At 40.2% G+C, this 27551-nt stretch overlaps 2 protein-coding genes across 3 annotated transcripts; both read right to left on the bottom strand.

Annotated features, from left to right (window-relative positions):
• On the bottom strand, positions 1–27545 carry renbp (renin binding protein). 2 transcript variants are annotated; one of them, XM_076095284.1, is made up of 11 exons: positions 27408–27545; positions 23541–23647; positions 23348–23423; positions 23168–23243; positions 20759–20940; positions 19797–20024; positions 19431–19512; positions 19091–19266; positions 18809–18940; positions 1103–1190; positions 584–803 (listed from the first exon to the last, which is right to left on the bottom strand). In XM_076095284.1, the coding sequence occupies exons 1-11, from the start codon at positions 27501–27503 to the stop codon at positions 730–732; spliced, it is 1317 nt and encodes a 438-aa protein (XP_075951399.1). In that variant the 5' UTR covers positions 27504–27545; the 3' UTR covers positions 584–729. The 2 variants fall into 2 exon arrangements, with proteins under 2 accessions (XP_075951398.1, XP_075951399.1); XM_076095283.1 differs by lacking the exons at positions 1103–1190; positions 27408–27545 and adding an exon at positions 26950–27393 and having other exon boundaries at positions 1–803.
• Positions 7230–13553, bottom strand: LOC142954484 (uncharacterized). The gene is made up of 4 exons (XM_076095524.1): positions 13522–13553; positions 12857–12936; positions 8899–12516; positions 7230–8860 (listed from the first exon to the last, which is right to left on the bottom strand). The coding sequence occupies exons 1-3, from the start codon at positions 13551–13553 to the stop codon at positions 11576–11578; spliced, it is 1053 nt and encodes a 350-aa protein (XP_075951639.1). The 3' UTR covers positions 7230–8860; positions 8899–11575.
• Positions 27546–27551: the final 6 nt, after the last annotated feature.

Genomic DNA, 27551 nt, shown 5'->3' with positions numbered 1-27551 from the left:
TGATTGTGTACTGTGTACTATATTTGGTGGAACATAGCATCTTTACAGTCTAATTCTGGAACGCTACCTTCACAAAATGTCCATCAAACAACCGTCATATCTGAAACTCCAACATCATTAACTGTCTAATTACAAAATAATTAAATAAAAATTATTTGAATTAACCATATTTATTATGTCACATTATGAATTAACTCAATTTAGAATGCATTTATTGGCCTGTGAACAGATTAGAAGCATGTGATCAGCACTAAGCTACTGTAGCTTAAATCTTTTTCGCACATACATTATGGATCACCTGTTTGCTAGAATAGCATGCTTGTAGCACAGTTGCTACATTAGCTGTATGAACTGGAATGAATAGGAGGTAAAGATAAATGCCTCTTAAAAAAAGGTCTTGAAATCTGGCTCAGAACTTCAGTGTGCATGTAGAAGGCACATTTTCCTATAAAACATTTATTTGGTGTTTATGTTTTAGTATGTATGATGAGGGAGGACTCAGCTCACAAAATTAATTACGAGAAGAACGTTAAAACAAATTCAATGGTGGGAGGTCTTCTCAGTCGCTTAAAAACAAGACGTCAGACGGGTGTAATCCGACCAAGAAATGTATCCCACATTATTTGAAAAGGAGTGCAATTATCTTTTAAAAACTGATTATTGTGGTTTGATTTTGTGAACAGACAAATCAGATTCAATCCCGTCATTACAACATTGACGTCAGAACACTCAGTCCTTGTTTGCCAGAAGATCATCCAGCATTCGCTCGCACATGTACAGGCAGCGAGGCACATGGAAGAACCCTGAGGAAGAGGAGAGAAACACGATTATCTTACTGAACAGGTTTAGCGGGAAGCTGCCCCAGGCCCCTGGCCCTCAGAGGACGCGACAGCTCCAAGTTCACCGTGTGGCAACTAGTTTGTCTGGTTGGTAATACTTAGGCATCACGAAAGCACAGCATAAACAGAGACGATGAAGGCCTTAAAGGGGAATTAAAGCATTTTTCCCCCATCAGTATATGTTGCCAGGTGTACAGTATGAAGCCTTTAGTGTCTCCAGAGGTAGCTGTGTGAAGTTCGATAAATGTCACTTATGTTCTTACCTTTAAAGGGGCCTCCCTTAAAATCCAGGGCCACTTTCCCTTCTTGAGTCAAATAGCCAAACCACTCGCCGCTCTTAGGATCAGGAAACTGCACAGAATCAGGCACACCTACACTATTATCAGGCCTATGGTGCATGTATTCTATACATTCACAAAACATTCGACAAGCTTCAAACGGTTTCATCTCTGTGGAGTCATCCACATAAAGCACATGAGATTTTCAATGTTACGTAATTTGCATCGAATTTATTTCGCTGATGCTTTCATCCAAAGCGGCTTACAATAAGTGCATTAAACCATGTGGATACAACCCAAACATGACACAACTTCAAATCTGCTGAAGGGCTTTCATGTGCTACATTTATAATTTATGGTTAAAATGGTAATTGGTCAAAGTTAATGAGCTGGTTTGCACAACTGTGGATGGTTAAAGGAATATTTCAAAAATCTTCTTTCTGAGAAAGATGTTAAGATGGATCTCAAATCTCATGCCTGTGTGTTAAAACCTGTTAAAAACTGACCTATTTTTTAGGCCTCTGCTCCAAAATTGCATACCCATACTAAAAAAAGTATATCTCTGCAACCACAAGGTCTATTTGAATAATATTGGTGTTATAATAAAGGGACCATGTAGTCTCTTTCATGCGACAGTTCTGTTGAAGTGATGAGGAAGGATGCTCCGTGGACACTGTTCTTGCTGGTATAATAAAGTTTATTACAAACAAGCAACACATGCCATTACGGACGTCTAGATCGTCCGGAGGTCTCAAGTCGAATCTGAAAGTCCCTCCTTCTAGGGCTCTCCCTTCATCTTTATATAGGGTACATGTTATGTTTACATCTGGGCGGAACGTAAGAGAATGTATGTGGCCTCCTCATTCTACACATCCACCCTTCTGCCCCTGGTCTCCTGCACATCTGGTTTTCATCTAAGACAACTACAGTTGGGATCTTTGCTGTATTGTGCAAGACCTGAAAATATACCACAACCACTTGTGAGATTTGTTCAGATGTGTAAATATCAGAATACATGTTACTGGTTAAGAGTAAATGAAGATGGCACACAGCTCAAATTGAAACGTTTCAGGTTCGCCTAAAAAAAAAAGAAGCACTTACAGGATTATTATTTCTTTGGAATGATGCAGCTGCAGGTCTCAACCTCTCCCAAATCATAGCACAATATGTGAACAGTCTCTTTGCAAAGTTTGACTTTGATAAAGTGAAGCAGAAAAAAATTGAGAGGTTTTAGTACAGGGGGTTCAGGCGAGGTCTCCAAAATGGTCATTCTGTGCCATTTGAATTTTCTCATGTACCAAACTGTATATTTCACTTGTATATCATTAATGGTGTTCAATTCATCCAAATACAGCAGTTTGGGCTTTATTTTGAAAACCAGAATCCTCTCTGCGTACTGGAGTTTTTCTCGATGTCAGCCCACTGTGAGTACTCAGGGCTCTATCTCAGCAACCCATTGGTTAATTTCAGTGATTGACACCTCATTTGAAGCGTTAGAGCTTATAGAATTTAGCTATACCGACCAAACTGAGATTGACAGCACTGTTAGCCAATCAGAATCAGCAGGGCGCCGTCCTGTGAGACATGCTGGTTGTAACGCAAGGCAATTCTCAGACTTCCTGCATGAACTCACAGCAACGTAGAAACGCCCGGAATGATTTTAGTGTAACACAGGATGTAGGTCTAACGTATTTCAGTGTGGAATTACTGGGAAAATACACATATCACGGAAAAACAGCAAAGGTAAGAGAAATTTTATAACTATTGTTGGATGAAGCGATTTCTGTTGTTGGTGTTCTTTGGCTCATATCTTGCTGATGCTTTGTTGTAGCTGGATTTGATATATGTCCGGAATCTGTGGAATGTCTGCTTTCTTTTGAGATATTGTGTGTGCGTATTGCATAAAATACCACAGCGGTAGAGCCAGAAATATGGCGAGTGGGTTGACTAGGTGGCGATATATGGATTTTGATATTTGGTAATTCATTTAGTTGTTGTTTGGGTTGTGTTTGGAGTATGTAAAAACGGCTTACATATTATTGTAGCCCAGGTTCTGCTGTTTAATCTGATGTGCAACATCATTATATTCGTTTGTGATAAGTGCATTCTTTCCAACGGTATATGCTAAACTTTCTCCACAGCCCCCAAAAAAGGGGGCGCTCGGGCTCAAGTGGAACAGTAGTAAGGATATGGTTAGCCTAGCTTAGCATGAAGAGCAGAGGGAAACAGCTAGCCTGGCTATAATCTGGTCACAAAACAGAAATTTGTAGTTTCAGGAGGGGGTTATTTGCTGGAAGTACTTCAGCCGCCCAGCTCTTTTGTGCAGTGTCTCAGCTAAAACCTGAAAAACTAATTTTGGTCTTTTGCGTCGCAGGAACGCAATGATTTAAGGCAGGGGTTTCTAATAGGCGGACCATGGTCTGGATCCAGATGCCGTTGTATCCGGACCCAGGACCTAAAACTGATCGATAATTGAACTATTTTAACCGGCGCAGCTTTTTAAGCACTTCGGATTCAGGAAACACACCACATGATGCAGTTCAGCCAATCAAATATGGGTATTCTCACAAGTTTCCTGATTCGAGTGAGATGTACACACACGACACGGGGGAGAGACAAGGAGAGAGAATGAAGAGTAGGAGAATAATTACGTGAGTCAGAGAAGTTATTTCACATGACGTTCTCCAAAAAGAGAAAACTGGTCAGAGAGGCCAGTCTTTAAACAAGAATGGACAGACTCTTATAGGTTAATTCTTCCCACGTGCAGTTTAAAACCAGTACGTCTCACATGTTCAGAGACTGTGGCGATCATTAAAAGCGGTAAATGAAGCGCCACTACGAGACAAATATACCAATATACCAATATACAAGCACCATATACCCAGGTATACATATACCCATATACCCAGGTATATATACCTGGGTATATGTATACCTGGGTATATGTCTATATGTATACCTGGGTATATGTACACCTGGTTATATGTGTATACCGGGTATATGTGTATACCTGGGTATATGTGTATCTGTATACCTGGGTATATGTGTATGTATACCTGGGTATATGTATACCTGGGTATATGTGTATCTGTATACCTGGGTATATGTGTATGTATACCTGGGTATATGTATACCTGGGTATATGTGTGTATGTATACTTGGGTATAGATGTATATGTATACCTGGGTATATGTGTGTATGTATACCTGGGTATATGTGTACATGGGTATATGTGTGTATGTATACCTGGGTATATGTGCATATGTATACCTGAGTATATGTATGCCTGGGTATGTGTGTATATATACCTGGGTATATGTATACCTGGGTATGTGTGTATGTATACCTGGGTATATGTATACCTGGGTATATGTGTGTATGTATACCTGGGTATATGTGTATATGTATACCTGGGTATATGTATACCTGGGTATATGTGTATATGTATACCTGGGTATATGTATACCTTGGTATGTGTGTATGTATACCTGGGTATATGGGTATATGTATACCTGGGTATATGGGTATATGTATACCTGGGTATATGTATACCTTGGTATGTGTGTATGTATACCTGGGTATATGGGTATATGTATACCTGGGTATATGGGTATATGTATACCTGGGTATATGGGTATATGTATACCTGGGTATATGTATACCTGGGTATATGTGTGTATGTATACTTGGGTATAGATGTATATGTATACCTGGGTATATGTGTACCTGGGTATATGTATACCTGTGTATATGTATACCTTGGTATATGTGTACCTGGGTTAATGTATACCTGGGTATATGTGTATATGTATACCTGGGTATATGTGTGTATGTATACCTGGGTATATGTGCATATGTATACCTGAGTATATGTATGCCTGGGTATGTGTGTATATATACCTGGGTATATGTATACCTGGGAATATGTATACCTGGGTATGTGTGTATATGTATACCTGGGTATATGTATACCTGGGTATATATGTATATGTATACCTGGGTATATGTATACCTGGTTATATGGGTATATGTATACCTGGGTATATGGGTTTATGTATACCTGGGTATATGTATACCTGGGTATATGTGTATATGTATACCTGGGTATATGTATACCTGGGTATGTGTGTATGTATACCTGGGTATATGTGTATATGTATACCTGGGTATACATATACTGGGTATATGGGTATATGTATACCTGGGTATATGTGTATATGTATACCTGGGTATATGTATACCTGGGTACATATGTATAAGTATACCTGGGTATATGTATACCTGGGTATATGGGTATATGTATACCTGGGTATATGTTTACCTGGGTATGTGTGTATGTATACCTGGGTATATGTGTATATGTATACCTGGGTATATGTATACCTCGGCATGTGTGTATGTATACCTGGGTATATGTATACCTGGGTATATGTGTGTATGTATACTTGGGTATAGATGTATATGTATACCTGGGTATATGTGTGTATGTATACCTGGGTATATGTGTACATGGGTATATGTATACCTGTGTATATGTATACCTGGGTATATGTGTACCTGGGTATATGTATACCTGGGTTAATGTATACCTGGGTATATGTGTATATGTATACCTGGGTATATGTGTATATGTATACCTGGGTATATGTGTGTATGTATACCTGGGTATATGTGCATATGTATACCTGAGTATATGTATGCCTGGGTATGTGTGTATATATACCTGGGTATATGTATACCTGGGTATGTGTGTATGTATACCTGGGTATATGTATACCTGGGTATATGTGTGTATGTATACCTGGGTATATGTGTATATGTATACCTGGGTATATGTGGGTATGTATACCTGGGTATATGGGTATATGTATACCTGGGTATATGTGTATATGTATACCTGGGTATATGTATACCTTGGTATGTGTGTATGTATACCTGGGTATATGTGTATATGTATACCTGGGTATATGTATACCTGGGTATGTGTGTATGTATACCTGGGTATATGGGTATATGTATACCTGGGTATATGGGTATATGTATACCTGGGTATATGGGTATATGTATACCTGGGTATATGTATACCTGGGTATATGTGTGTATGTATACTTGGGTATAGATGTATATGTATACCTGGGTATATGTGTACCTGGGTATATGTATACCTGTGTATATGTATACCTTGGTATATGTGTACCTGGGTTAATGTATACCTGGGTATATGTGTATATGTATACCTGGGTATATGTGTGTATGTATACCTGAGTATATGTATGCCTGGGTATGTGTGTATATATACCTGGGTATATGTATACCTGGGAATATGTATACCTGGGTATGTGTGTATATGTATACCTGGGTATATGTATACCTGGGTATATATGTATATGTATACCTGGGTATATGTATACCTGGGTATATATGTATATGTATACCTGGGTATATGTATACCTGGTTATATGGGTATATGTATACCTGGGTATATGGGTTTATGTATACCTGGGTATATGTATACCTGGGTATGTGTGTATGTATACCTGGGTATATGTGTATATGTATACCTGGGTATATATGTATATGTATACCTGGGTATATGTATACCTGGTTATATGGGTATATGTATACCTGGGTATATGGGTTTATGTATACCTGGGTATATGTATACCTGGGTATATGTGTATATGTATACCTGGGTATATGTATACCTGGTTATGTGTGTATGTATACCTGGGTATATGTGTATATGTATACCTGGGTATATGTATACCTGGGTATATATGTATACCTGGGTATATGTATATCTGGTTATATGGGTATATGTATACCTGGGTATATGGGTTTATGTATACCTGGGTATATGTATACCTGGGTATATGTGTATATGTATATGTATACCTGGGTATGTGTGTATGTATACCTGGGTGTATGTATACCTGGGTATGTGTGTATGTATACCTGGGTATATGTATATGTATACCTGGGTATATGTATACCTGGGTATGTGTGTATGTATACCTGGGTATACAGTTGTGTGAAAAAGTGTTTGCCCCCTTCCTGATTTCTTATTTTTTTGCATGTTTGTCACACTTAAATGTTTCAGATCATCAAAGAAATTTAAATATTAGACAAAGATAACACAAGTAAACACAAAATGCAGTTTTTAAATGAAGGTTTCTATTATTAAGGGGAAAAAAAATCCAAACCTACATGGCCCTGTGTGAAAAAGTGATTGCCCCTCCCTGTTAAAACATAAATTAACTGTGGTTTATCACATCTTTGGAAAGCTGAGTTCAATTTCTCTTGCCACACTCAGGCCTGATTACTGCCACACCTGTTCTCAATCAAGAAATCACTTAAATAGGACCTGCCTGACAAAGTGAGGTAGACCAAAAGATCCTCAAAAGCTAGACATCATCTGCCAGCGAAACACAGTGAGAGCCATTATCCACAAATGGCGAAAACATGGAACAGTGGTGAACCTTCCCAGGAGTGGCCGGCCGACCAAAATTACCCCAAGAGCGCAGCGACGACTCATCCAAGAGGTCACAAAAGACCCCAGAACAACATCCAAAGAACTGCAGGCCTCACTTGCCTCAATTAAGGTCAGTGTTCATGACTCCACCATAAGAAAGAGACTGGGCAAAAATGGCCTGCATGGCAGAGTTCCAAGACGAAAACCACTGCTGAGCAAAAAGAACATAAAGGCTCGTCTCAGTTTTGCCAGAAAACATCTTGATGATCCCCAAGACTTTTGGGAAAATACTCTTGTGGACTGACGAGACAAAAGTTGAACTTTTTGGAAGGTGTATGTCCCATTACATCTGGCGTAAAAGTAACACGGCATTTCAGAAAAGGAACATCATACCAACAGTAAAATATGGTGGTGGTAGTGTGATGGTCTGGGGCTGTTTTGCTGCTTCAGGACCTGGAAGACTTGCTGTGGTAAATGGAACCATGAATTCTGCTGTCTACCAAAAAATCCTGGAGGAGAATGTCCGGCCATCTGTTCGTGACCTCAAGCTGAAGCGCACTTGGGTTCTGCAGCAGGACAATGATCCAAAACACACCAGCAAGTCCACCTCTGAATGGCTTAAGAAAAACAAAATGAAGACTTTGGAGTGGCCTAGTCAAAGTCCCGACCTGAATCCCATTGAGATGCTGTGGCATGACCTTAAAAAGGCGGTTCATGCTCGAAAACCCTCCAATTTGGCTGAATTACAACAATTCTGCAAAGATGAGTGGGCCAAAATTCCTCTACAGCGCTGTAAAAGACTCATTGCCAGTTATCGCAAACGCTTGATTGCAGTTGTTGCTGCTAAGGGTGGCCCAACCAGTTATTAGGTTTAGGGGGCAATCACTTTTTCACACAGGGCCATGTAGGTTTGGATTTTTTTCCCCCTTAATAATAAAAACTGCATTTTGTGTTTACTTGTGTTATCTTTGTCTAATATTTAAATTTGTTTGATGATCTGAAACATTTAAGTGTGACAAACAAAAAAAATAAGAAATCAGGAAGGGGGCAAACACTTTTTCACACAACTGTATGTATACCTGGGTATGTGTGTATGTATACCTGGGTATATATATACCTGGGTATGTGTGTATGTATACCTGGGTATGTGTATATGTATACCTGGGTATATGTGTATATGTATACCTGGGTATATGTGTGTATGTATACCTGGGTATATGTGCATATGTATACCTGAGTATATGTATGCCTGGGTATGTGTGTATATATACCTGGGTATATGTATGCCTGGGTATGTGTGTATATATACCTGGGTATATGTATACCTGGGTATGTGTGTATGTATACCTGGGTATATGTATACCTGGGTATATGTGTGTATGTATACCTGGGTATATGTGTATATGTATACCTGGGTATATGTGGGTATGTATACCTGGGTATATGGGTATATGTATACCTGGGTATATGTGTATATGTATACCTGGGTATATGTATACCTTGGTATGTGTGTATGTATACCTGGGTATATGTGTATATGTATACCTGGGTATATGTATACCTGGGTATGTGTGTATGTATACCTGGGTATATGGGTATATGTATACCTGGGTATATGGGTATATGTATACCTGGGTATATGGGTATATGTATACCTGGGTATATGTATACCTGGGTATATGTGTGTATGTATACTTGGGTATAGATGTATATGTATACCTGGGTATATGTGTACCTGGGTATATGTATACCTGTGTATATGTATACCTTGGTATATGTGTACCTGGGTTAATGTATACCTGGGTATATGTGTATATGTATACCTGGGTATATGTGTGTATGTATACCTGAGTATATGTATGCCTGGGTATGTGTGTATATATACCTGGGTATATGTATACCTGGGAATATGTATACCTGGGTATGTGTGTATATGTATACCTGGGTATATGTATACCTGGGTATATATGTATATGTATACCTGGGTATATGTATACCTGGTTATATGGGTATATGTATACCTGGGTATATGGGTTTATGTATACCTGGGTATATGTATACCTGGGTATGTGTGTATGTATACCTGGGTATATGTGTATATGTATACCTGGGTATATATGTATATGTATACCTGGGTATATGTATACCTGGTTATATGGGTATATGTATACCTGGGTATATGGGTTTATGTATACCTGGGTATATGTATACCTGGGTATATGTGTATATGTATACCTGGGTATATGTATACCTGGTTATGTGTGTATGTATACCTGGGTATATGTGTATATGTATACCTGGGTATATGTATACCTGGGTATATATGTATATGTATACCTGGGTATATGTATACCTGGTTATATGGGTATATGTATACCTGGGTATATGGGTTTATGTATACCTGGGTATATGTATACCTGGGTATATGTGTATATGTATATGTATACCTGGGTATGTGTGTATGTATACCTGGGTGTATGTATACCTGGGTATGTGTGTATGTATACCTGGGTATATGTATATGTATACCTGGGTATATGTATACCTGGGTATGTGTGTATGTATACCTGGGTATACAGTTGTGTGAAAAAGTGTTTGCCCCCTTCCTGATTTCTTATTTTTTTGCATGTTTGTCACACTTAAATGTTTCAGATCATCAAAGAAATTTAAATATTAGACAAAGATAACACAAGTAAACACAAAATGCAGTTTTTAAATGAAGGTTTCTATTATTAAGGGGAAAAAAAATCCAAACCTACATGGCCCTGTGTGAAAAAGTGATTGCCCCCCCCTGTTAAAACATAAATTAACTGTGGTTTATCACATCTTTGGAAAGCTGAGTTCAATTTCTCTTGCCACACTCAGGCCTGATTACTGCCACACCTGTTCTCAATCAAGAAATCACTTAAATAGGACCTGCCTGACAAAGTGAGGTAGACCAAAAGATCCTCAAAAGCTAGACATCATCTGCCAGCGAAACACAGTGAGAGCCATTATCCACAAATGGCGAAAACATGGAACAGTGGTGAACCTTCCCAGGAGTGGCCGGCCGACCAAAATTACCCCAAGAGCGCAGCGACGACTCATCCAAGAGGTCACAAAAGACCCCAGAACAACATCCAAAGAACTGCAGGCCTCACTTGCCTCAATTAAGGTCAGTGTTCATGACTCCACCATAAGAAAGAGACTGGGCAAAAATGGCCTGCATGGCAGAGTTCCAAGACGAAAACCACTGCTGAGCAAAAAGAACATAAAGGCTCGTCTCAGTTTTGCCAGAAAACATCTTGATGATCCCCAAGACTTTTGGGAAAATACTCTTGTGGACTGACGAGACAAAAGTTGAACTTTTTGGAAGGTGTATGTCCCATTACATCTGGCGTAAAAGTAACACGGCATTTCAGAAAAGGAACATCATACCAACAGTAAAATATGGTGGTGGTAGTGTGATGGTCTGGGGCTGTTTTGCTGCTTCAGGACCTGGAAGACTTGCTGTGGTAAATGGAACCATGAATTCTGCTGTCTACCAAAAAATCCTGAAGGAGAATGTCCGGCCATCTGTTCGTGACCTCAAGCTGAAGCGCACTTGGGTTCTGCAGCAGGACAATGATCCAAAACACACCAGCAAGTCCACCTCTGAATGGCTTAAGAAAAACAAAATGAAGACTTTGGAGTGGCCTAGTCAAAGTCCCGACCTGAATCCCATTGAGATGCTGTGGCATGACCTTAAAAAGGCGGTTCATGCTCGAAAACCCTCCAATTTGGCTGAATTACAACAATTCTGCAAAGATGAGTGGGCCAAAATTCCTCTACAGCGCTGTAAAAGACTCATTGCCAGTTATCGCAAACGCTTGATTGCAGTTGTTGCTGCTAAGGGTGGCCCAACCAGTTATTAGGTTTAGGGGGCAATCACTTTTTCACACAGGGCCATGTAGGTTTGGATTTTTTTCCCCCTTAATAATAAAAACTGCATTTTGTGTTTACTTGTGTTATCTTTGTCTAATATTTAAATTTGTTTGATGATCTGAAACATTTAAGTGTGACAAACAAAAAAAATAAGAAATCAGGAAGGGGGCAAACACTTTTTCACACAACTGTATGTATACCTGGGTATGTGTGTATGTATACCTGGGTATATATATACCTGGGTATGTGTGTATGTATACCTGGGTATGTGTATATGTATACCTGGGTATATGTGTATATGTATACCTGGGTATATGTGTGTATGTATACCTGGGTATATGTGCATATGTATACCTGAGTATATGTATGCCTGGGTATGTGTGTATATATACCTGGGTATATGTATACCTGGGTATGTGTGTATGTATACCTGGGTATATGTATACCTGGGTATATGTGTGTATGTATACCTGGGTATATGTGTATATGTATACCTGGGTATATGTGGGTATGTATACCTGGGTATATGGGTATATGTATACCTGGGTATATGTGTATATGTATACCTGGGTATATGTATACCTTGGTATGTGTGTATGTATACCTGGGTATATGTGTATATGTATACCTGGGTATATGTATACCTGGGTATGTGTGTATGTATACCTGGGTATATGGGTATATGTATACCTGGGTATATGGGTATATGTATACCTGGGTATATGGGTATATGTATACCTGGGTATATGTATACCTGGGTATATGTGTGTATGTATACTTGGGTATAGATGTATATGTATACCTGGGTATATGTGTACCTGGGTATATGTATACCTGTGTATATGTATACCTTGGTATATGTGTACCTGGGTTAATGTATACCTGGGTATATGTGTATATGTATACCTGGGTATATGTGTGTATGTATACCTGAGTATATGTATGCCTGGGTATGTGTGTATATATACCTGGGTATATGTATACCTGGGAATATGTATACCTGGGTATGTGTGTATATGTATACCTGGGTATATATGTATATGTATACCTGGGTATATGTATACCTGGTTATATGGGTATATGTATACCTGGGTATATGGGTTTATGTATACCTGGGTATATGTATACCTGGGTATGTGTGTATGTATACCTGGGTATATGTGTATATGTATACCTGGGTATATATGTATATGTATACCTGGGTATATGTATACCTGGTTATATGGGTATATGTATACCTGGGTATATGGGTTTATGTATACCTGGGTATATGTATACCTGGGTATATGTGTATATGTATACCTGGGTATATGTATACCTGGTTATGTGTGTATGTATACCTGGGTATATGTGTATATGTATACCTGGGTATATGTATACCTGGGTATATATGTATATGTATACCTGGGTATATGTATACCTGGTTATATGGGTATATGTATACCTGGGTATATGGGTTTATGTATACCTGGGTATATGTATACCTGGGTATATGTGTATATGTATATGTATACCTGGGTATGTGTGTATGTATACCTGGGTGTATGTATACCTGGGTATGTGTGTATGTATACCTGGGTATATGTATATGTATACCTGGGTATATGTATACCTGGGTATGTGTGTATGTATACCTGGGTATACAGTTGTGTGAAAAAGTGTTTGCCCCCTTCCTGATTTCTTATTTTTTTGCATGTTTGTCACACTTAAATGTTTCAGATCATCAAAGAAATTTAAATATTAGACAAAGATAACACAAGTAAACACAAAATGCAGTTTTTAAATGAAGGTTTCTATTATTAAGGGGAAAAAAAATCCAAACCTACATGGCCCTGTGTGAAAAAGTGATTGCCCCCCCCTGTTAAAACATAAATTAACTGTGGTTTATCACATCTTTGGAAAGCTGAGTTCAATTTCTCTTGCCACACTCAGGCCTGATTACTGCCACACCTGTTCTCAATCAAGAAATCACTTAAATAGGACCTGCCTGACAAAGTGAGGTAGACCAAAAGATCCTCAAAAGCTAGACATCATCTGCCAGCGAAACACAGTGAGAGCCATTATCCACAAATGGCGAAAACATGGAACAGTGGTGAACCTTCCCAGGAGTGGCCGGCCGACCAAAATTACCCCAAGAGCGCAGCGACGACTCATCCAAGAGGTCACAAAAGACCCCAGAACAACATCCAAAGAACTGCAGGCCTCACTTGCCTCAATTAAGGTCAGTGTTCATGACTCCACCATAAGAAAGAGACTGGGCAAAAATGGCCTGCATGGCAGAGTTCCAAGACGAAAACCACTGCTGAGCAAAAAGAACATAAAGGCTCGTCTCAGTTTTGCCAGAAAACATCTTGATGATCCCCAAGACTTTTGGGAAAATACTCTTGTGGACTGACGAGACAAAAGTTGAACTTTTTGGAAGGTGTATGTCCCATTACATCTGGCGTAAAAGTAACACGGCATTTCAGAAAAGGAACATCATACCAACAGTAAAATATGGTGGTGGTAGTGTGATGGTCTGGGGCTGTTTTGCTGCTTCAGGACCTGGAAGACTTGCTGTGGTAAATGGAACCATGAATTCTGCTGTCTACCAAAAAATCCTGAAGGAGAATGTCCGGCCATCTGTTCGTGACCTCAAGCTGAAGCGCACTTGGGTTCTGCAGCAGGACAATGATCCAAAACACACCAGCAAGTCCACCTCTGAATGGCTTAAGAAAAACAAAATGAAGACTTTGGAGTGGCCTAGTCAAAGTCCCGACCTGAATCCCATTGAGATGCTGTGGCATGACCTTAAAAAGGCGGTTCATGCTCGAAAACCCTCCAATTTGGCTGAATTACAACAATTCTGCAAAGATGAGTGGGCCAAAATTCCTCTACAGCGCTGTAAAAGACTCATTGCCAGTTATCGCAAACGCTTGATTGCAGTTGTTGCTGCTAAGGGTGGCCCAACCAGTTATTAGGTTTAGGGGGCAATCACTTTTTCACACAGGGCCATGTAGGTTTGGATTTTTTTCCCCCTTAATAATAAAAACTGCATTTTGTGTTTACTTGTGTTATCTTTGTCTAATATTTAAATTTGTTTGATGATCTGAAACATTTAAGTGTGACAAACAAAAAAAATAAGAAATCAGGAAGGGGGCAAACACTTTTTCACACAACTGTATGTATACCTGGGTATGTGTGTATGTATACCTGGGTATATATATACCTGGGTATGTGTGTATGTATACCTGGGTATGTGTATATGTATACCTGGGTATATGTGTATATGTATACCTGGGTATATGTGTGTATGTATACCTGGGTATATGTGCATATGTATACCTGAGTATATGTATGCCTGGGTATGTGTGTATATATACCTGGGTATATGTATACCTGGGTATGTGTGTATGTATACCTGGGTATATGTATACCTGGGTATATGTGTGTATGTATACCTGGGTATATGTGTATATGTATACCTGGGTATATGTGGGTATGTATACCTGGGTATATGGGTATATGTATACCTGGGTATATGTGTATATGTATACCTGGGTATATGTATACCTTGGTATGTGTGTATGTATACCTGGGTATATGTGTATATGTATACCTGGGTATATGTATACCTGGGTATGTGTGTATGTATACCTGGGTATATGGGTATATGTATACCTGGGTATATGGGTATATGTATACCTGGGTATATGGGTATATGTATACCTGGGTATATGTATACCTGGGTATATGTGTGTATGTATACTTGGGTATAGATGTATATGTATACCTGGGTATATGTGTACCTGGGTATATGTATACCTGTGTATATGTATACCTTGGTATATGTGTACCTGGGTTAATGTATACCTGGGTATATGTGTATATGTATACCTGGGTATATGTGTGTATGTATACCTGAGTATATGTATGCCTGGGTATGTGTGTATATATACCTGGGTATATGTATACCTGGGAATATGTATACCTGGGTATGTGTGTATATGTATACCTGGGTATATGTATACCTGGGTATATATGTATATGTATACCTGGGTATATGTATACCTGGTTATATGGGTATATGTATACCTGGGTATATGGGTTTATGTATACCTGGGTATATGTATACCTGGGTATGTGTGTATGTATACCTGGGTATATGTGTATATGTATACCTGGGTATATATGTATATGTATACCTGGGTATATGTATACCTGGTTATATGGGTATATGTATACCTGGGTATATGGGTTTATGTATACCTGGGTATATGTATACCTGGGTATATGTGTATATGTATACCTGGGTATATGTATACCTGGTTATGTGTGTATGTATACCTGGGTATATGTGTATATGTATACCTGGGTATATGTATACCTGGGTATATATGTATATGTATACCTGGGTATATGTATACCTGGTTATATGGGTATATGTATACCTGGGTATATGGGTTTATGTATACCTGGGTATATGTATACCTGGGTATATGTGTATATGTATATGTATACCTGGGTATGTGTGTATGTATACCTGGGTGTATGTATACCTGGGTATGTGTGTATGTATACCTGGGTATATGTATATGTATACCTGGGTATATGTATACCTGGGTATGTGTGTATGTATACCTGGGTATACAGTTGTGTGAAAAAGTGTTTGCCCCCTTCCTGATTTCTTATTTTTTTGCATGTTTGTCACACTTAAATGTTTCAGATCATCAAAGAAATTTAAATATTAGACAAAGATAACACAAGTAAACACAAAATGCAGTTTTTAAATGAAGGTTTCTATTATTAAGGGGAAAAAAAATCCAAACCTACATGGCCCTGTGTGAAAAAGTGATTGCCCCCCCCTGTTAAAACATAAATTAACTGTGGTTTATCACATCTTTGGAAAGCTGAGTTCAATTTCTCTTGCCACACTCAGGCCTGATTACTGCCACACCTGTTCTCAATCAAGAAATCACTTAAATAGGACCTGCCTGACAAAGTGAGGTAGACCAAAAGATCCTCAAAAGCTAGACATCATCTGCCAGCGAAACACAGTGAGAGCCATTATCCACAAATGGCGAAAACATGGAACAGTGGTGAACCTTCCCAGGAGTGGCCGGCCGACCAAAATTACCCCAAGAGCGCAGCGACGACTCATCCAAGAGGTCACAAAAGACCCCAGAACAACATCCAAAGAACTGCAGGCCTCACTTGCCTCAATTAAGGTCAGTGTTCATGACTCCACCATAAGAAAGAGACTGGGCAAAAATGGCCTGCATGGCAGAGTTCCAAGACGAAAACCACTGCTGAGCAAAAAGAACATAAAGGCTCGTCTCAGTTTTGCCAGAAAACATCTTGATGATCCCCAAGACTTTTGGGAAAATACTCTTGTGGACTGACGAGACAAAAGTTGAACTTTTTGGAAGGTGTATGTCCCATTACATCTGGCGTAAAAGTAACACGGCATTTCAGAAAAGGAACATCATACCAACAGTAAAATATGGTGGTGGTAGTGTGATGGTCTGGGGCTGTTTTGCTGCTTCAGGACCTGGAAGACTTGCTGTGGTAAATGGAACCATGAATTCTGCTGTCTACCAAAAAATCCTGAAGGAGAATGTCCGGCCATCTGTTCGTGACCTCAAGCTGAAGCGCACTTGGGTTCTGCAGCAGGACAATGATCCAAAACACACCAGCAAGTCCACCTCTGAATGGCTTAAGAAAAACAAAATGAAGACTTTGGAGTGGCCTAGTCAAAGTCCCGACCTGAATCCCATTGAGATGCTGTGGCATGACCTTAAAAAGGCGGTTCATGCTCGAAAACCCTCCAATTTGGCTGAATTACAACAATTCTGCAAAGATGAGTGGGCCAAAATTCCTCTACAGCGCTGTAAAAGACTCATTGCCAGTTATCGCAAACGCTTGATTGCAGTTGTTGCTGCTAAGGGTGGCCCAACCAGTTATTAGGTTTAGGGGGCAATCACTTTTTCACACAGGGCCATGTAGGTTTGGATTTTTTTCCCCCTTAATAATAAAAACTGCATTTTGTGTTTACTTGTGTTATCTTTGTCTAATATTTAAATTTGTTTGATGATCTGAAACATTTAAGTGTGACAAACAAAAAAAATAAGAAATCAGGAAGGGGGCAAACACTTTTTCACACAACTGTATGTATACCTGGGTATGTGTGTATGTATACCTGGGTATATATATACCTGGGTATGTGTGTATGTATACCTGGGTATGTGTATATGTATACCTGGGTATATGTGTATATGTATACCTGGGTATGTGTGTATGTATACCTGGGTATATGTGCATCTGTATACCTGGGTATGTGTATACCTGGGTTAATGTATACCTGGGTATATGTGTATATGTGCGTATGTATACCTGGGTATATGTGCATATGTATACCTGGGTATATGTATACCTGGGTATATGTGTATCTGTATACCTGGGTATATGTATACCTGGGTATGTGTGTATGTATACCTGGGTATGTGTGTATGTATACCTGGGTATATGTGTATGTATACATGGGTATATGTGTATGTATACATGGGTATATGTGTATGTATACATGGGTATATGTGTGTATGTATACCTGGGTATATGTGTATATGTATACCTGGGTATGTGTGTATGTATACCTGGGTATATGTATACCTGGGTATGTGTATATGTATACCGTAGACCATTTAAAGGCCTTTGCAGGTGTTTTGAGTTAATTAGCTGATTAGAGTGTGGCACCAGGTGTCTTCAATATTGAACCTTTTCACAATATTCTAATTTTCTGAGATACTGAATTTGGGATTTTCCTTAGTTGTCAGTTATAATCATCAAAATTAAAAGAAATAAACATTTGAAATGTATCAGTCTGTGTGTAATGAATGAATATAATAGACAAGTTTCACTTTTTGAATGGAATTAGTGAAATAAATCAACTTTTTGATGATATTCTAATTATATGACCAGCACCTGTATATATATTATGAAAAACACTAGAAATGCACAGCAGATCTGAGAACCATCACCACTTGGGTGTTTAAAAAGTTAGATTAAGGAAAGCTCATAGTAGGGGGGTTATTTAGTTGCCAGTGTGGAGAAGAAACTCATTGATGCTGCACACAGCGCCTGCATGTTTGTCAAGAAAACAGATTGTATCTTTCTCTAAAACCATAAACAGTTTCCAGTCTTCATGCTAAGCTAACCGCGTCCTGACTCCAGGTCTGCACTTAAAGTAGCACATGTGCATGAGACTGAAAAGTAAGAGAAAAATGCTCATCAAAATGTTTTGACATAAGTAATGAAACGCTACAGCGCCAACAACTCACATGGTTCAAGGTGTATTCGTAAACTTCAGAGAATCTCTCCAGCAGCTCGGGCTTCTTGGTCTGACTGTAGGCCATCAGGAAGGCGATGAGAGCCTCACAGTGGGGCCACCACAGCTTCATATTCCACTCCAACTGGTCAAACATACAAGCAGCAGCACACAGCCTCATTTCATGCTTTTTTAGAAAACTCAGTGATCAGACAAATGCAAACAATATCTTCTATCGCAACTGTGTCAACTGTCTAAAGCGAAACACCATCGTGTGTATGGGTGATTGGTTCACCTGTGTGGGGCAGTGACCATCCACATCCAGGAAGTAGAAGAGGCCGCCGTGCTCTTTGTCCCAGCCGTCCTGATAAGGCAGCTCCACAAACTTGTTGATGGCGGTCCTCCGGAGCTCCTCGTCCTCCTGCTCTGCACTGACCTGAAGCAGGAACCAGCCCGCTTCCAGGGCATGGCCTGAGTCAGCACGGGTCGACATGTGGGGGAAGACCAAAGACACGTTGGAAAATGTTGAGGTCGGCAACAAAGGACAGGATAAGAGCCCAACCCGAGCTCCCCCATGCAACTCACTGTGCTCACCATCATCTGGCTGACTGGTCAGCAGGCGGTGCAGTGTTTACCTGGGTTCTGCAGTCGGCCCTGGCAACCTGGCAGCTCTGCTCCCTCCAGTGACACACTCTCTAGAATAGCGGTGCCGTCTCTCTGTACCAAGTTACAAGAGAAGAAAAAAAGAAATGTTATATCAGCATATTAAGCGCAGGGTTGGTAATCTTGAGCAGCAAGAGTATGCTAGATTTTAAGTGATTTAACCATAAACCCAGCTCAGTGTTGCCAACTCTTTCCCAACAAAATAATTACTGAAAATATAAGGTGGCCATCATATTTTCAGTTTTGGCAACCAAAAGATGATGCCTACTTGTAAAAGTTAGCGTTGAACTGCCCTAAATCTCACCACTTTATGGGGTCATTTCAATCACGAAGCATACCTGGATGTGTTGTAGAATCTGCTGAACACACCAGCTGGCCAGCTCTCTGTACTTCTGAGCAACCTCCTGACCCCGGCCTTCCGTTAGCTGTTCCACCAGACACAGCAGCATCATGGGGACCGCCATGCTGTTGGTGGGAACGTCTCCGGGAAGCTGGGGCCGGCCCAGGCCCGACGAGTCCACCCGAACCCAGTAGATCAACTGCTCCATCATCTGCTCAGCCTCCAGCTGGTGACACACGACAGAGCAGAAGCTCATCAGAGTGATGGTGTAACCATGTGGGAATGTGAGGGCGGTTGTAGGAGGATCAAGCGTGTTCAGGCACATTCACCTTCCGTTTTACTAAACTTCATGTATGTTGAGTCACTGATGCTGACTCTGTAATGCATCATTTTATTATTATAGCAAAGGTTATTATATTGACGGCTCAATTGTGTTACATATTTGCGGGGTCCAATAGTTTGTAGAGGAAACAAAAAAAACAACTATATTTGAAAACTCTAACTGTAGATTGACCACAAAGTACAAAACATTTGCATACAAAGTGGTATATTTTACTTCCCTTAATATCCAGAATCATCAGAATTTTAAGTTTTTGTCAGCACTTACCCCACTATAGGGAGTGTTTTGTTGTCTAACAATGTCAAAATAGATTTGGGACCATTTTCTGGGAACCACGATCCAGAGTTGCAAAATAAAATAAAATAAATAGGGGAACTAGTTTTACCATAGCGTGATGAGTTTCAACGTCTGTTTCTGTTCATGTACAATCAGCAAAAAGTGGGCATAGTGCAATACATGTGGCAACTATAGTCACAACACAGAGCTAGGGATCAACCGGCTGTGATTTGTGAACGACCCGCTCTACCTCCTGAGACATTCATCTTTCACAAACATTGTCATGGACCAGGAGTTTCCAACATATGTATTATATACAAATAGTTTTGATTATTGCTTTGTACCTGCATGTCCTTGTCACCAGTGACCCTGCTCAGTTCATCCATGGCCATGATGTAGAAACACTCGCTGAATATGGTCCTCTGAATCTTGAGTGCTTTACCATCTCTTGTTAAGCAGAAGGCACACTTCCACTGGCCACTGCTGCTGCTGGAGACACGAGCAAACTTCCTCAGGAAAGCTCCCCCTAAGATGCAAACAGAACAATGTAACATTAGCTTATGATTCATGAGCAATACTTATAAAGCCCTTTTTTACACACATGAATACGTCAGATTGCTGGCTTCATCTATCTGTTCAATTTGTTGACAATGTTCACTTCGGCTTTGTTCAGATATGACTTTAAAGGGGACATACTGTACTGTGCTAATTTTTTTAGGTTCATAATCTTTTTTTTTTTTTTTTTTACTAGAACACATTTACATGCTTTTATGTAAAAAAACACACATTGTTTTTCGCATACTGTCTGTGTGAATATACCGCTCCGTATTAGCGCCCGTCTCTTGTCCTCCCGAAAATAGCTCAGTCTGCTCTGATTGGCATGCTGTATTAATGGATGTATTGGCTGGAATTGATCAATTGTATTACCTTGTTATACATCTACGGGCTGTGTGCTGTAAAGCCTGTACCGTGGTGAATGCATTAACATATCTGTTCCCAAACAACCGGCTATCGGCCAGTAGCACAACATATACAGAAATGAACGCAGAATTATTAATTGTAGGTTATTTACGAACACGCTGGACAAAAGCAAGGCCTCTCATATACATCCATGGTCTGTGGTCTATTGTACATCTACTGTGGAGGTCCTAGACACTAGATCCCAGCTCCTCTGGGAAGTGTGGGGGGGGGGGGGGATGTATTAAAGAGATAGTTAAGTAAGTAAATAATTGAAATAGAATGCATATTGTTAAACACAGGCCATTTTGATAGAGGCATAAAATATATCACAATAGAATAGAACAAATTTAGCTTTACTTTTGTACAGCACTCTGTAGGCAGACGTTCCACTGGTGCCCTTTGATACTACTGTGGCCGCTTTCAGTCCATTTCCAAAATGGCGGAGGCGTAGCTCTGCTGCTGCATGCTGATGTTGCAGTGAAATGACCATTTAGCTATCCCTTCTCATTAATATACGTTTTTTTGGATGGGGGGGTAATCTAATGAGCATGGATGTGACATAGGAAGGGGAGGCAAATCTGAATGGCTTGTTGAATCACATGTTTTCTGACATAGGCAGCCTGATTATTTTCTATAATGATGTCTTATTTCACAGTTTGTGGGTTGGTAGGCACTCCAGACACCCAAACGTATGTGCACAAACATTGACAAAGACAGCTCTTCATGCTATGTCCCCTTTAAGAGCTGTAATGCTCGCACGAGTGCACAGCAAACACTATCATGACTGTCATGAATCACCGGAGTCTACAAAAGCAGTGTGCACCATCTGTTGCAAAGATTGAGCTGAGGTCACATTAAACTAATGTTCACGTGTAAATGTCGACAACATGTGAACAGCCAGACTTTTAGGGTAATAACAAAGAACTCATTTGTGTCGAATTTGCACTCTGTGTTTTGCTTAATTTTAAATGCACATACATTTTATATTTACACATGTTGAGTATGATCCAGTAATCTGTAAAAACTATTAAATAATATATTGGAAAGTAAGAAGTATCACCTGAGATTTAAAAAAGCTCTGCTAAGCAGTTTCTTGAGGCTTCCATCGTTGCTAAATCCAACAACACGACAGTGAACTGGTGAAAGTAAAAAATAACACACCTAAGTATGGTCTGCATTTTGTACTACCATGTCATTTGAAAGTGCCTTCATCATTTCTAGTGTTAATTGTGAAATGAAATGCTATTTGGACTGTAGGAACAACAGCGATGAATTTGCTCTTCTTCCAGAGGCTCTCCAGTGCTGAGGCTAAACATTGTCTGGGTTCATTAAAACTAAAGGGTTCATCCTCTGTGGAGTGAGTTACTGAGTTCATGGGTGAGGGTAAAATGGAGATGGGTAGGCTGTTCGGTCAGAGGGGCGGTGACGCAAGCATTGTACCAGACCTACGTAGTGAAGAGGGAGCTGATCCAGAAGGCAAAGCTCTCGATTGACCAGTCCTTCTACATTCTGACCCTCACCTGTAATCATGAGCTTTGGTTAGTGACTGGAAGAACGAGATTACAGATACAAGAGGCCGAAATGAGCTTCTTTTATAGGGTGGCTGGGCTCAGCCTTAGAGATAGGATGGGCAGCTCAGACATCCGGCAAGAGCCGCTGCTCCTTTGCGTTGAAAGAAAGCCAGTCTAGAATACCAAAGATTCAACCAAAGAGAGAACAGAAAACTCTCTCTTGACACTTCAGTAGTGCTAACGCTAAGAGCTTTACATTCCAACACATACACACACACACACCGGCTTTTGCTGCTTCCAGAATTTCAGGCTTGCGGAAGCGTTCCATGGTTCGGTACAGGCGGCAATACATCCACACCTGTGAAAGAGACAAGCCAAAATATATTCACCTAACATCTGATGACCACATATCAGGCAGTGGATTACTTGTTCCGCACTGCCAGTATCATGAGAGAGACTCACCTGTCTACCCTGCAGCCAGACATACTTCAGCTCATCATAAACCTTCCCATCCCTCCCGATACAAGTGAAGAAGCCTCTGAAACACAGAGCAGGAAATTTATCACAAGGAAACACAAACTGCATGCACAGTACAAACAGCTGTACACAACTGCTCAGCATGCAAGTTATGAGTTGTAACTTTTTGGTACAGTACCCATGTGTCGTATCATGAGAGTATTTGAGCCAGAAGGCCACTGCGTTGTCCAGTTCTTTACGAATCCGCTGTCGCCACTCCTCCAGCTTCACCACAGACATGGTTCCCTTCAAACATGAAAATCAATGAAAAACACTTATCATCTTACTAGTGGTGCAATGGATCATAAAACTCATGGTTTGGATCGGATCACGGATCAGAGACACAGATTGGATCACAGACCACAAAAGAAAAAAGGGAGCAAATAGAACTTTAGATCCCTCTTCACGTTTTTTGTGATCTGGGATCCGGCTCCTGTGTGGCTTTGACAACGATATTTAAAGAAGTAAAGGGAGATTATGGTTGTATAAGAACATTGTTTATGTTATATTTATATTGTTGCTTAATACATATAAATTAACTGTTGTCTGTGTCATTGGGTCTTCTTTGTCCTGTAAGTGGAAACTGATGATGTGTTACTATGACTAAGTATTTAGTTGCTACCAGTGGTGGGCCGTCAGGGCCAGCAAAGCCTTTAATTTAATAATTTTTCACAAATACACTACATGTATTTCCCATTATCTTATTATCTCATTGCACAGCTACTGTCTTCCTCAGTTGCGCTGCTTCCAGTGCAGCTTGTTTTAAGTAGAGCTTTTATCCAATCAGATCTCACCTCTGTGTCTCTAGGTAAGAACAGAGGCCCGAGGCCCTCTAGGTAGACTTTGCAGATTAAAGTAAATGGGGACGATATTGTTGATTGTCATAGTCTTCAATCAATCAGATCTTTAGTTTGACATGTTGGGCGTATTCTTTGACGTGTCAGAGCTGTCTAGGTAGCCTACAAGTACGTCAGCATTAACGTGCGCTGTGATTGTTGAAGAAAATCATTATATAATTTAGGATTGAACTGAACACATTTTGGCTTCACAAGTAAACAGCTTATATAACACATTCTGGCTAATAGAAACATTCTTAGGAAGTGATTAGGAGGCGCCAGACAAATTGTAATAAATCTCTCCTATCTTACCAAAACATTTCCCGTAAAAGAGTCATGTGTTCTGCCAAAAGGTTACCTTGACCCAAACAAAGTCATGAGAACATGACATAATGAAGAGGCCAGATATAATTTGTTTTTGGTTCAACGGACTGGTTTGATTGGTGGAAAGTAACTTAAGGGGGGGTGAATCTTGACTATAAGAGTGATCTGTGAAAAGTAATACATTTGGATTGTTTCGATATGCTGAACTTGTAATATGTTGGCAAGTGTGTATTAAAAGACTCCTCGCTGGTTGCAACATCAGTTCGCCGTCTCTTCTCGTCATTTTGCCACAACATGATTGGTCATTGGGCTAGCGTCACTATTGTGAAACTTAAGCTAGCTAGCTGAAGTTAGTAGTAATAGTAAGAGTTCAAGTTGAAAGATATGTAAGAAGTTATGACATTTTTAGCGTTTTGCTTGGTGTAGATTCTTTTTTTTTTTTTTTAACCTAGCTTTGTTTTTTTAACACTCAATGGCTGAAGGAGGAGAAACGGATTTGGTGGCGGAGTTACTGACAACGCCTTCCTGGAGAAGGACATTTCAGGAGAAAAGGACATCGTATCAAAGGGTCGGCCAACCCCACAGCTAGCAGCCTTGACCCAGCCAGGAAAAGGATTTGTACGAATGGTATTCCTGGCTAACAGCTCGGAGAAGCGTTGCCCATGTTATGGCTGGGAATGCGTTTCATTTGCAACTGAGCGTCTTGGTGTTTGGAGCTACGCTACGCTAACCTGAGGTGGCTAACCAAGGCAGCAACAAGACACCATAGCACGGCAGGACACTTACAAGCTACGGTGCTTTTGAAAACTTTTGCTGAGACCCGAGTGGATCTACAACTCAACCAACACGTTCACAGGAGGACCTCTGGCTGGAACTGAACCGCACCGATGTTCTGTACAACCGCGGTATTAAACTCTTTGTTAACAAAGAAAGGAGGATGGACTTTGTCTTTAAATAGTGAACAGCAGCTTTGGTAAGTGAACTTATTTTGTTTTTTTTTATATCTGCAGTAGTGTTCATTTGTCTATGGTGTTGTTTTTATAATATGGTTAATATTGTTCCCTCTGATGTGAATGATATTTGAATGGTGCTATTTAGTGTGCGGCGGAATACATGTTTTAGCGCTGCAGTGTTGCTGGATTGATTTGTCATGCTTTGTTGTCATATGAATATATGCGACTGGTTCTTGTGAGTTTGTTCTTGTCATTGTGTTAATTACGTTGATTTTGACTATATGCATTGTCTGTTAATGACGAAGCATCCGGCCATGCGCGGGGTTAGGGTCGGACATTTGATTCTCTGTTTGGAGTTTTCTTTTCTTTTACAAAGCAAGAAATATGGTCTGCAGAAATGGGGATTGTGTGGCGATTGCTTCAGCCCCGTTTGATTCAGTAGATTCAGCTGCCTAAATGCTGCGGGGAGAATGTAGCGTGTTTGCTGCTGTTGTTTTCCTACTGAGCTAGTTTAGCGTAGCCTCCCAGACCACATGCGCCGTACCAGAATGTTGTGGTTCCGGGGGGTGGGAGTGTCAGACAGCATGTTGCCTGTTGGGTGGTTGCCAGGTTGAAGGCAGTCCAAAAAAAACATTATATTTCCCACAATTTAAGCTTCTGCATTTTCCAAATGCACTAGTATTATTCAAACGTATTGTTCGGTTCGTAAGCCTCGTACCGTACGGTTTAATACGAATACGTGTATTGTTACACCCCTAGAAACAAATTATAACCGTAGCTGTGGCGCCATCATGAGGTTATTAGGAGGTGGTTCAACTGTAGTAGGACAGCACTGAAGGCCCAGGTATGAAATGCACGGCCCGCCACTGGCTGCTACATATTGAACTGTGAGCATTTCAACGTTTAAAACATGGTGACGTTTAAAAGTGGTTGAAAAGTGAACGTTTTTTCAACGACTATTTGAAGGCGTTGATTAAACGTTTAGACCAGATTTCACCAGCATTTGCAATATTGGCTTTCAACTGAGAAATGTGGATCTGGTTTCTTAGTAAGCCTCTAAAATGATGATATATTATTATTAGCAAAATGTGGAGGACACAAAATTGTAGTATTGCAAATCCCGTTGAAATCTGGTCTAAACGTGAACGTTCAATCAACGTCTTCAAATTGTCTTTCACTTTCACTTTTCGTCTTTTCAACGGAAAAATGCTCGCTGGGTGGTGCTGATTCACCACTGTGGTCTGCGTGAGTGAGGGACCAAAAGAAGGAAACACTATCTGCCTACAGAGTACCATAAATAAACACTATCTGCCTACAGAGTACCATAAATAAACACTATCTGCTTACAGAGTACCATAAATAAACACATCTGCCTACAGAGTACCATAAATAAACACATCTGCCTACAGAGTACCATAAAGAAACAACAACGTACCAGAGTTGTGAGGCGTTCAAGTGTCTTGTCTGACAAAATACTTAAAGAGACAGGCACTGTACTGCAGCAATGGAAACATATTTTGAACATTAAAGCATGTCAACACTTTCTAGTAAAGCCAGGAAATTTAAAAAGCACGAACCTGAAACTGTGCTAAATCTGTCCCCTTTACAGTTCAACTCTCTAAACTCACAAACACAAAATGTGTCATCTTGTTTTTTCTAGCTCGGCATCTTTCACCATCAAAAGTCTCGAGCCAACAACAAGCTATTATCCGACCAATAACTTGTTGTTCCCTTATTCTTGCTAAAAAGAGAGAAAAACAGTTCCTCTGCTGTCGGCACACACATTGCAGCAGCCGTTAGTGTTTCTCCTGCAATATGTCAGTGCTCCGTTTCAGTAGCGGTTAGAAGAAAGAAGACAGAAGCACCGGAGCACCGCGGGTTGACTGTTCTTACCTTCTGCTCCAGGTACGGACAGACAGTGAAGAGACACGCCTCCTGCAGCGGCGCTCTGCTCACTCCCGACGAGCCGTCCGTCACATGACCGGGCATCAGCGCTGCTACAGCGGCGAAGAGGAAGTGGAAGCTGGTCACGGAGCG

The sequence above is a fragment of the Anarhichas minor genome, unplaced genomic scaffold (genome assembly GCF_050575085.1).
Source record: "Anarhichas minor isolate MPS153535 unplaced genomic scaffold, ASM5057508v1 ptg000020l, whole genome shotgun sequence".
NCBI classification, from domain to species: Eukaryota; Metazoa; Chordata; class Actinopteri; order Perciformes; family Anarhichadidae; genus Anarhichas; species Anarhichas minor.
This window is presented reverse-complemented; position numbering and strand designations above follow the sequence as displayed.

What these genes read in the sequence shown, in the direction of transcription:
- LOC142954484 (XM_076095524.1), bottom strand. Translation starts at nt 13,553, where the DNA reads ATGGCTCTCACTGTGTTTCGCTGGCAGATGAT. An exon ending in GTGTTTCGCTGGCAGATGAT is followed by an intron (nt 12,937 to 13,521) that starts GTCTAGCTTTTG and finishes CCATATACCCAG; the next exon opens with GTATACATATACCCATATAA. An exon ending in CCAGGTATACATATACCCAG is followed by an intron (nt 12,517 to 12,856) that starts GTATACATATAC and finishes ATATATACCCAG; the next exon opens with GTATACATATACACACATAC.
- renbp (XM_076095283.1), bottom strand. Translation starts at nt 27,039, where the DNA reads ATGTTCAAAATATGTTTCCATTGCTGCAGTACAGTGCCTGTCTCTTTA. An exon ending in TCTGGAAGCAGCAAAAGCCG is followed by an intron (nt 20,941 to 23,167) that starts GTGTGTGTGTGT and finishes TTTGCATCTTAG; the next exon opens with GGGGAGCTTTCCTGAGGAAG. An exon ending in ACGAATACACCTTGAACCAT is followed by an intron (nt 804 to 18,808) that starts GTGAGTTGTTGG and finishes CCTCTTCCTCAG; the next exon opens with GGTTCTTCCATGTGCCTCGC.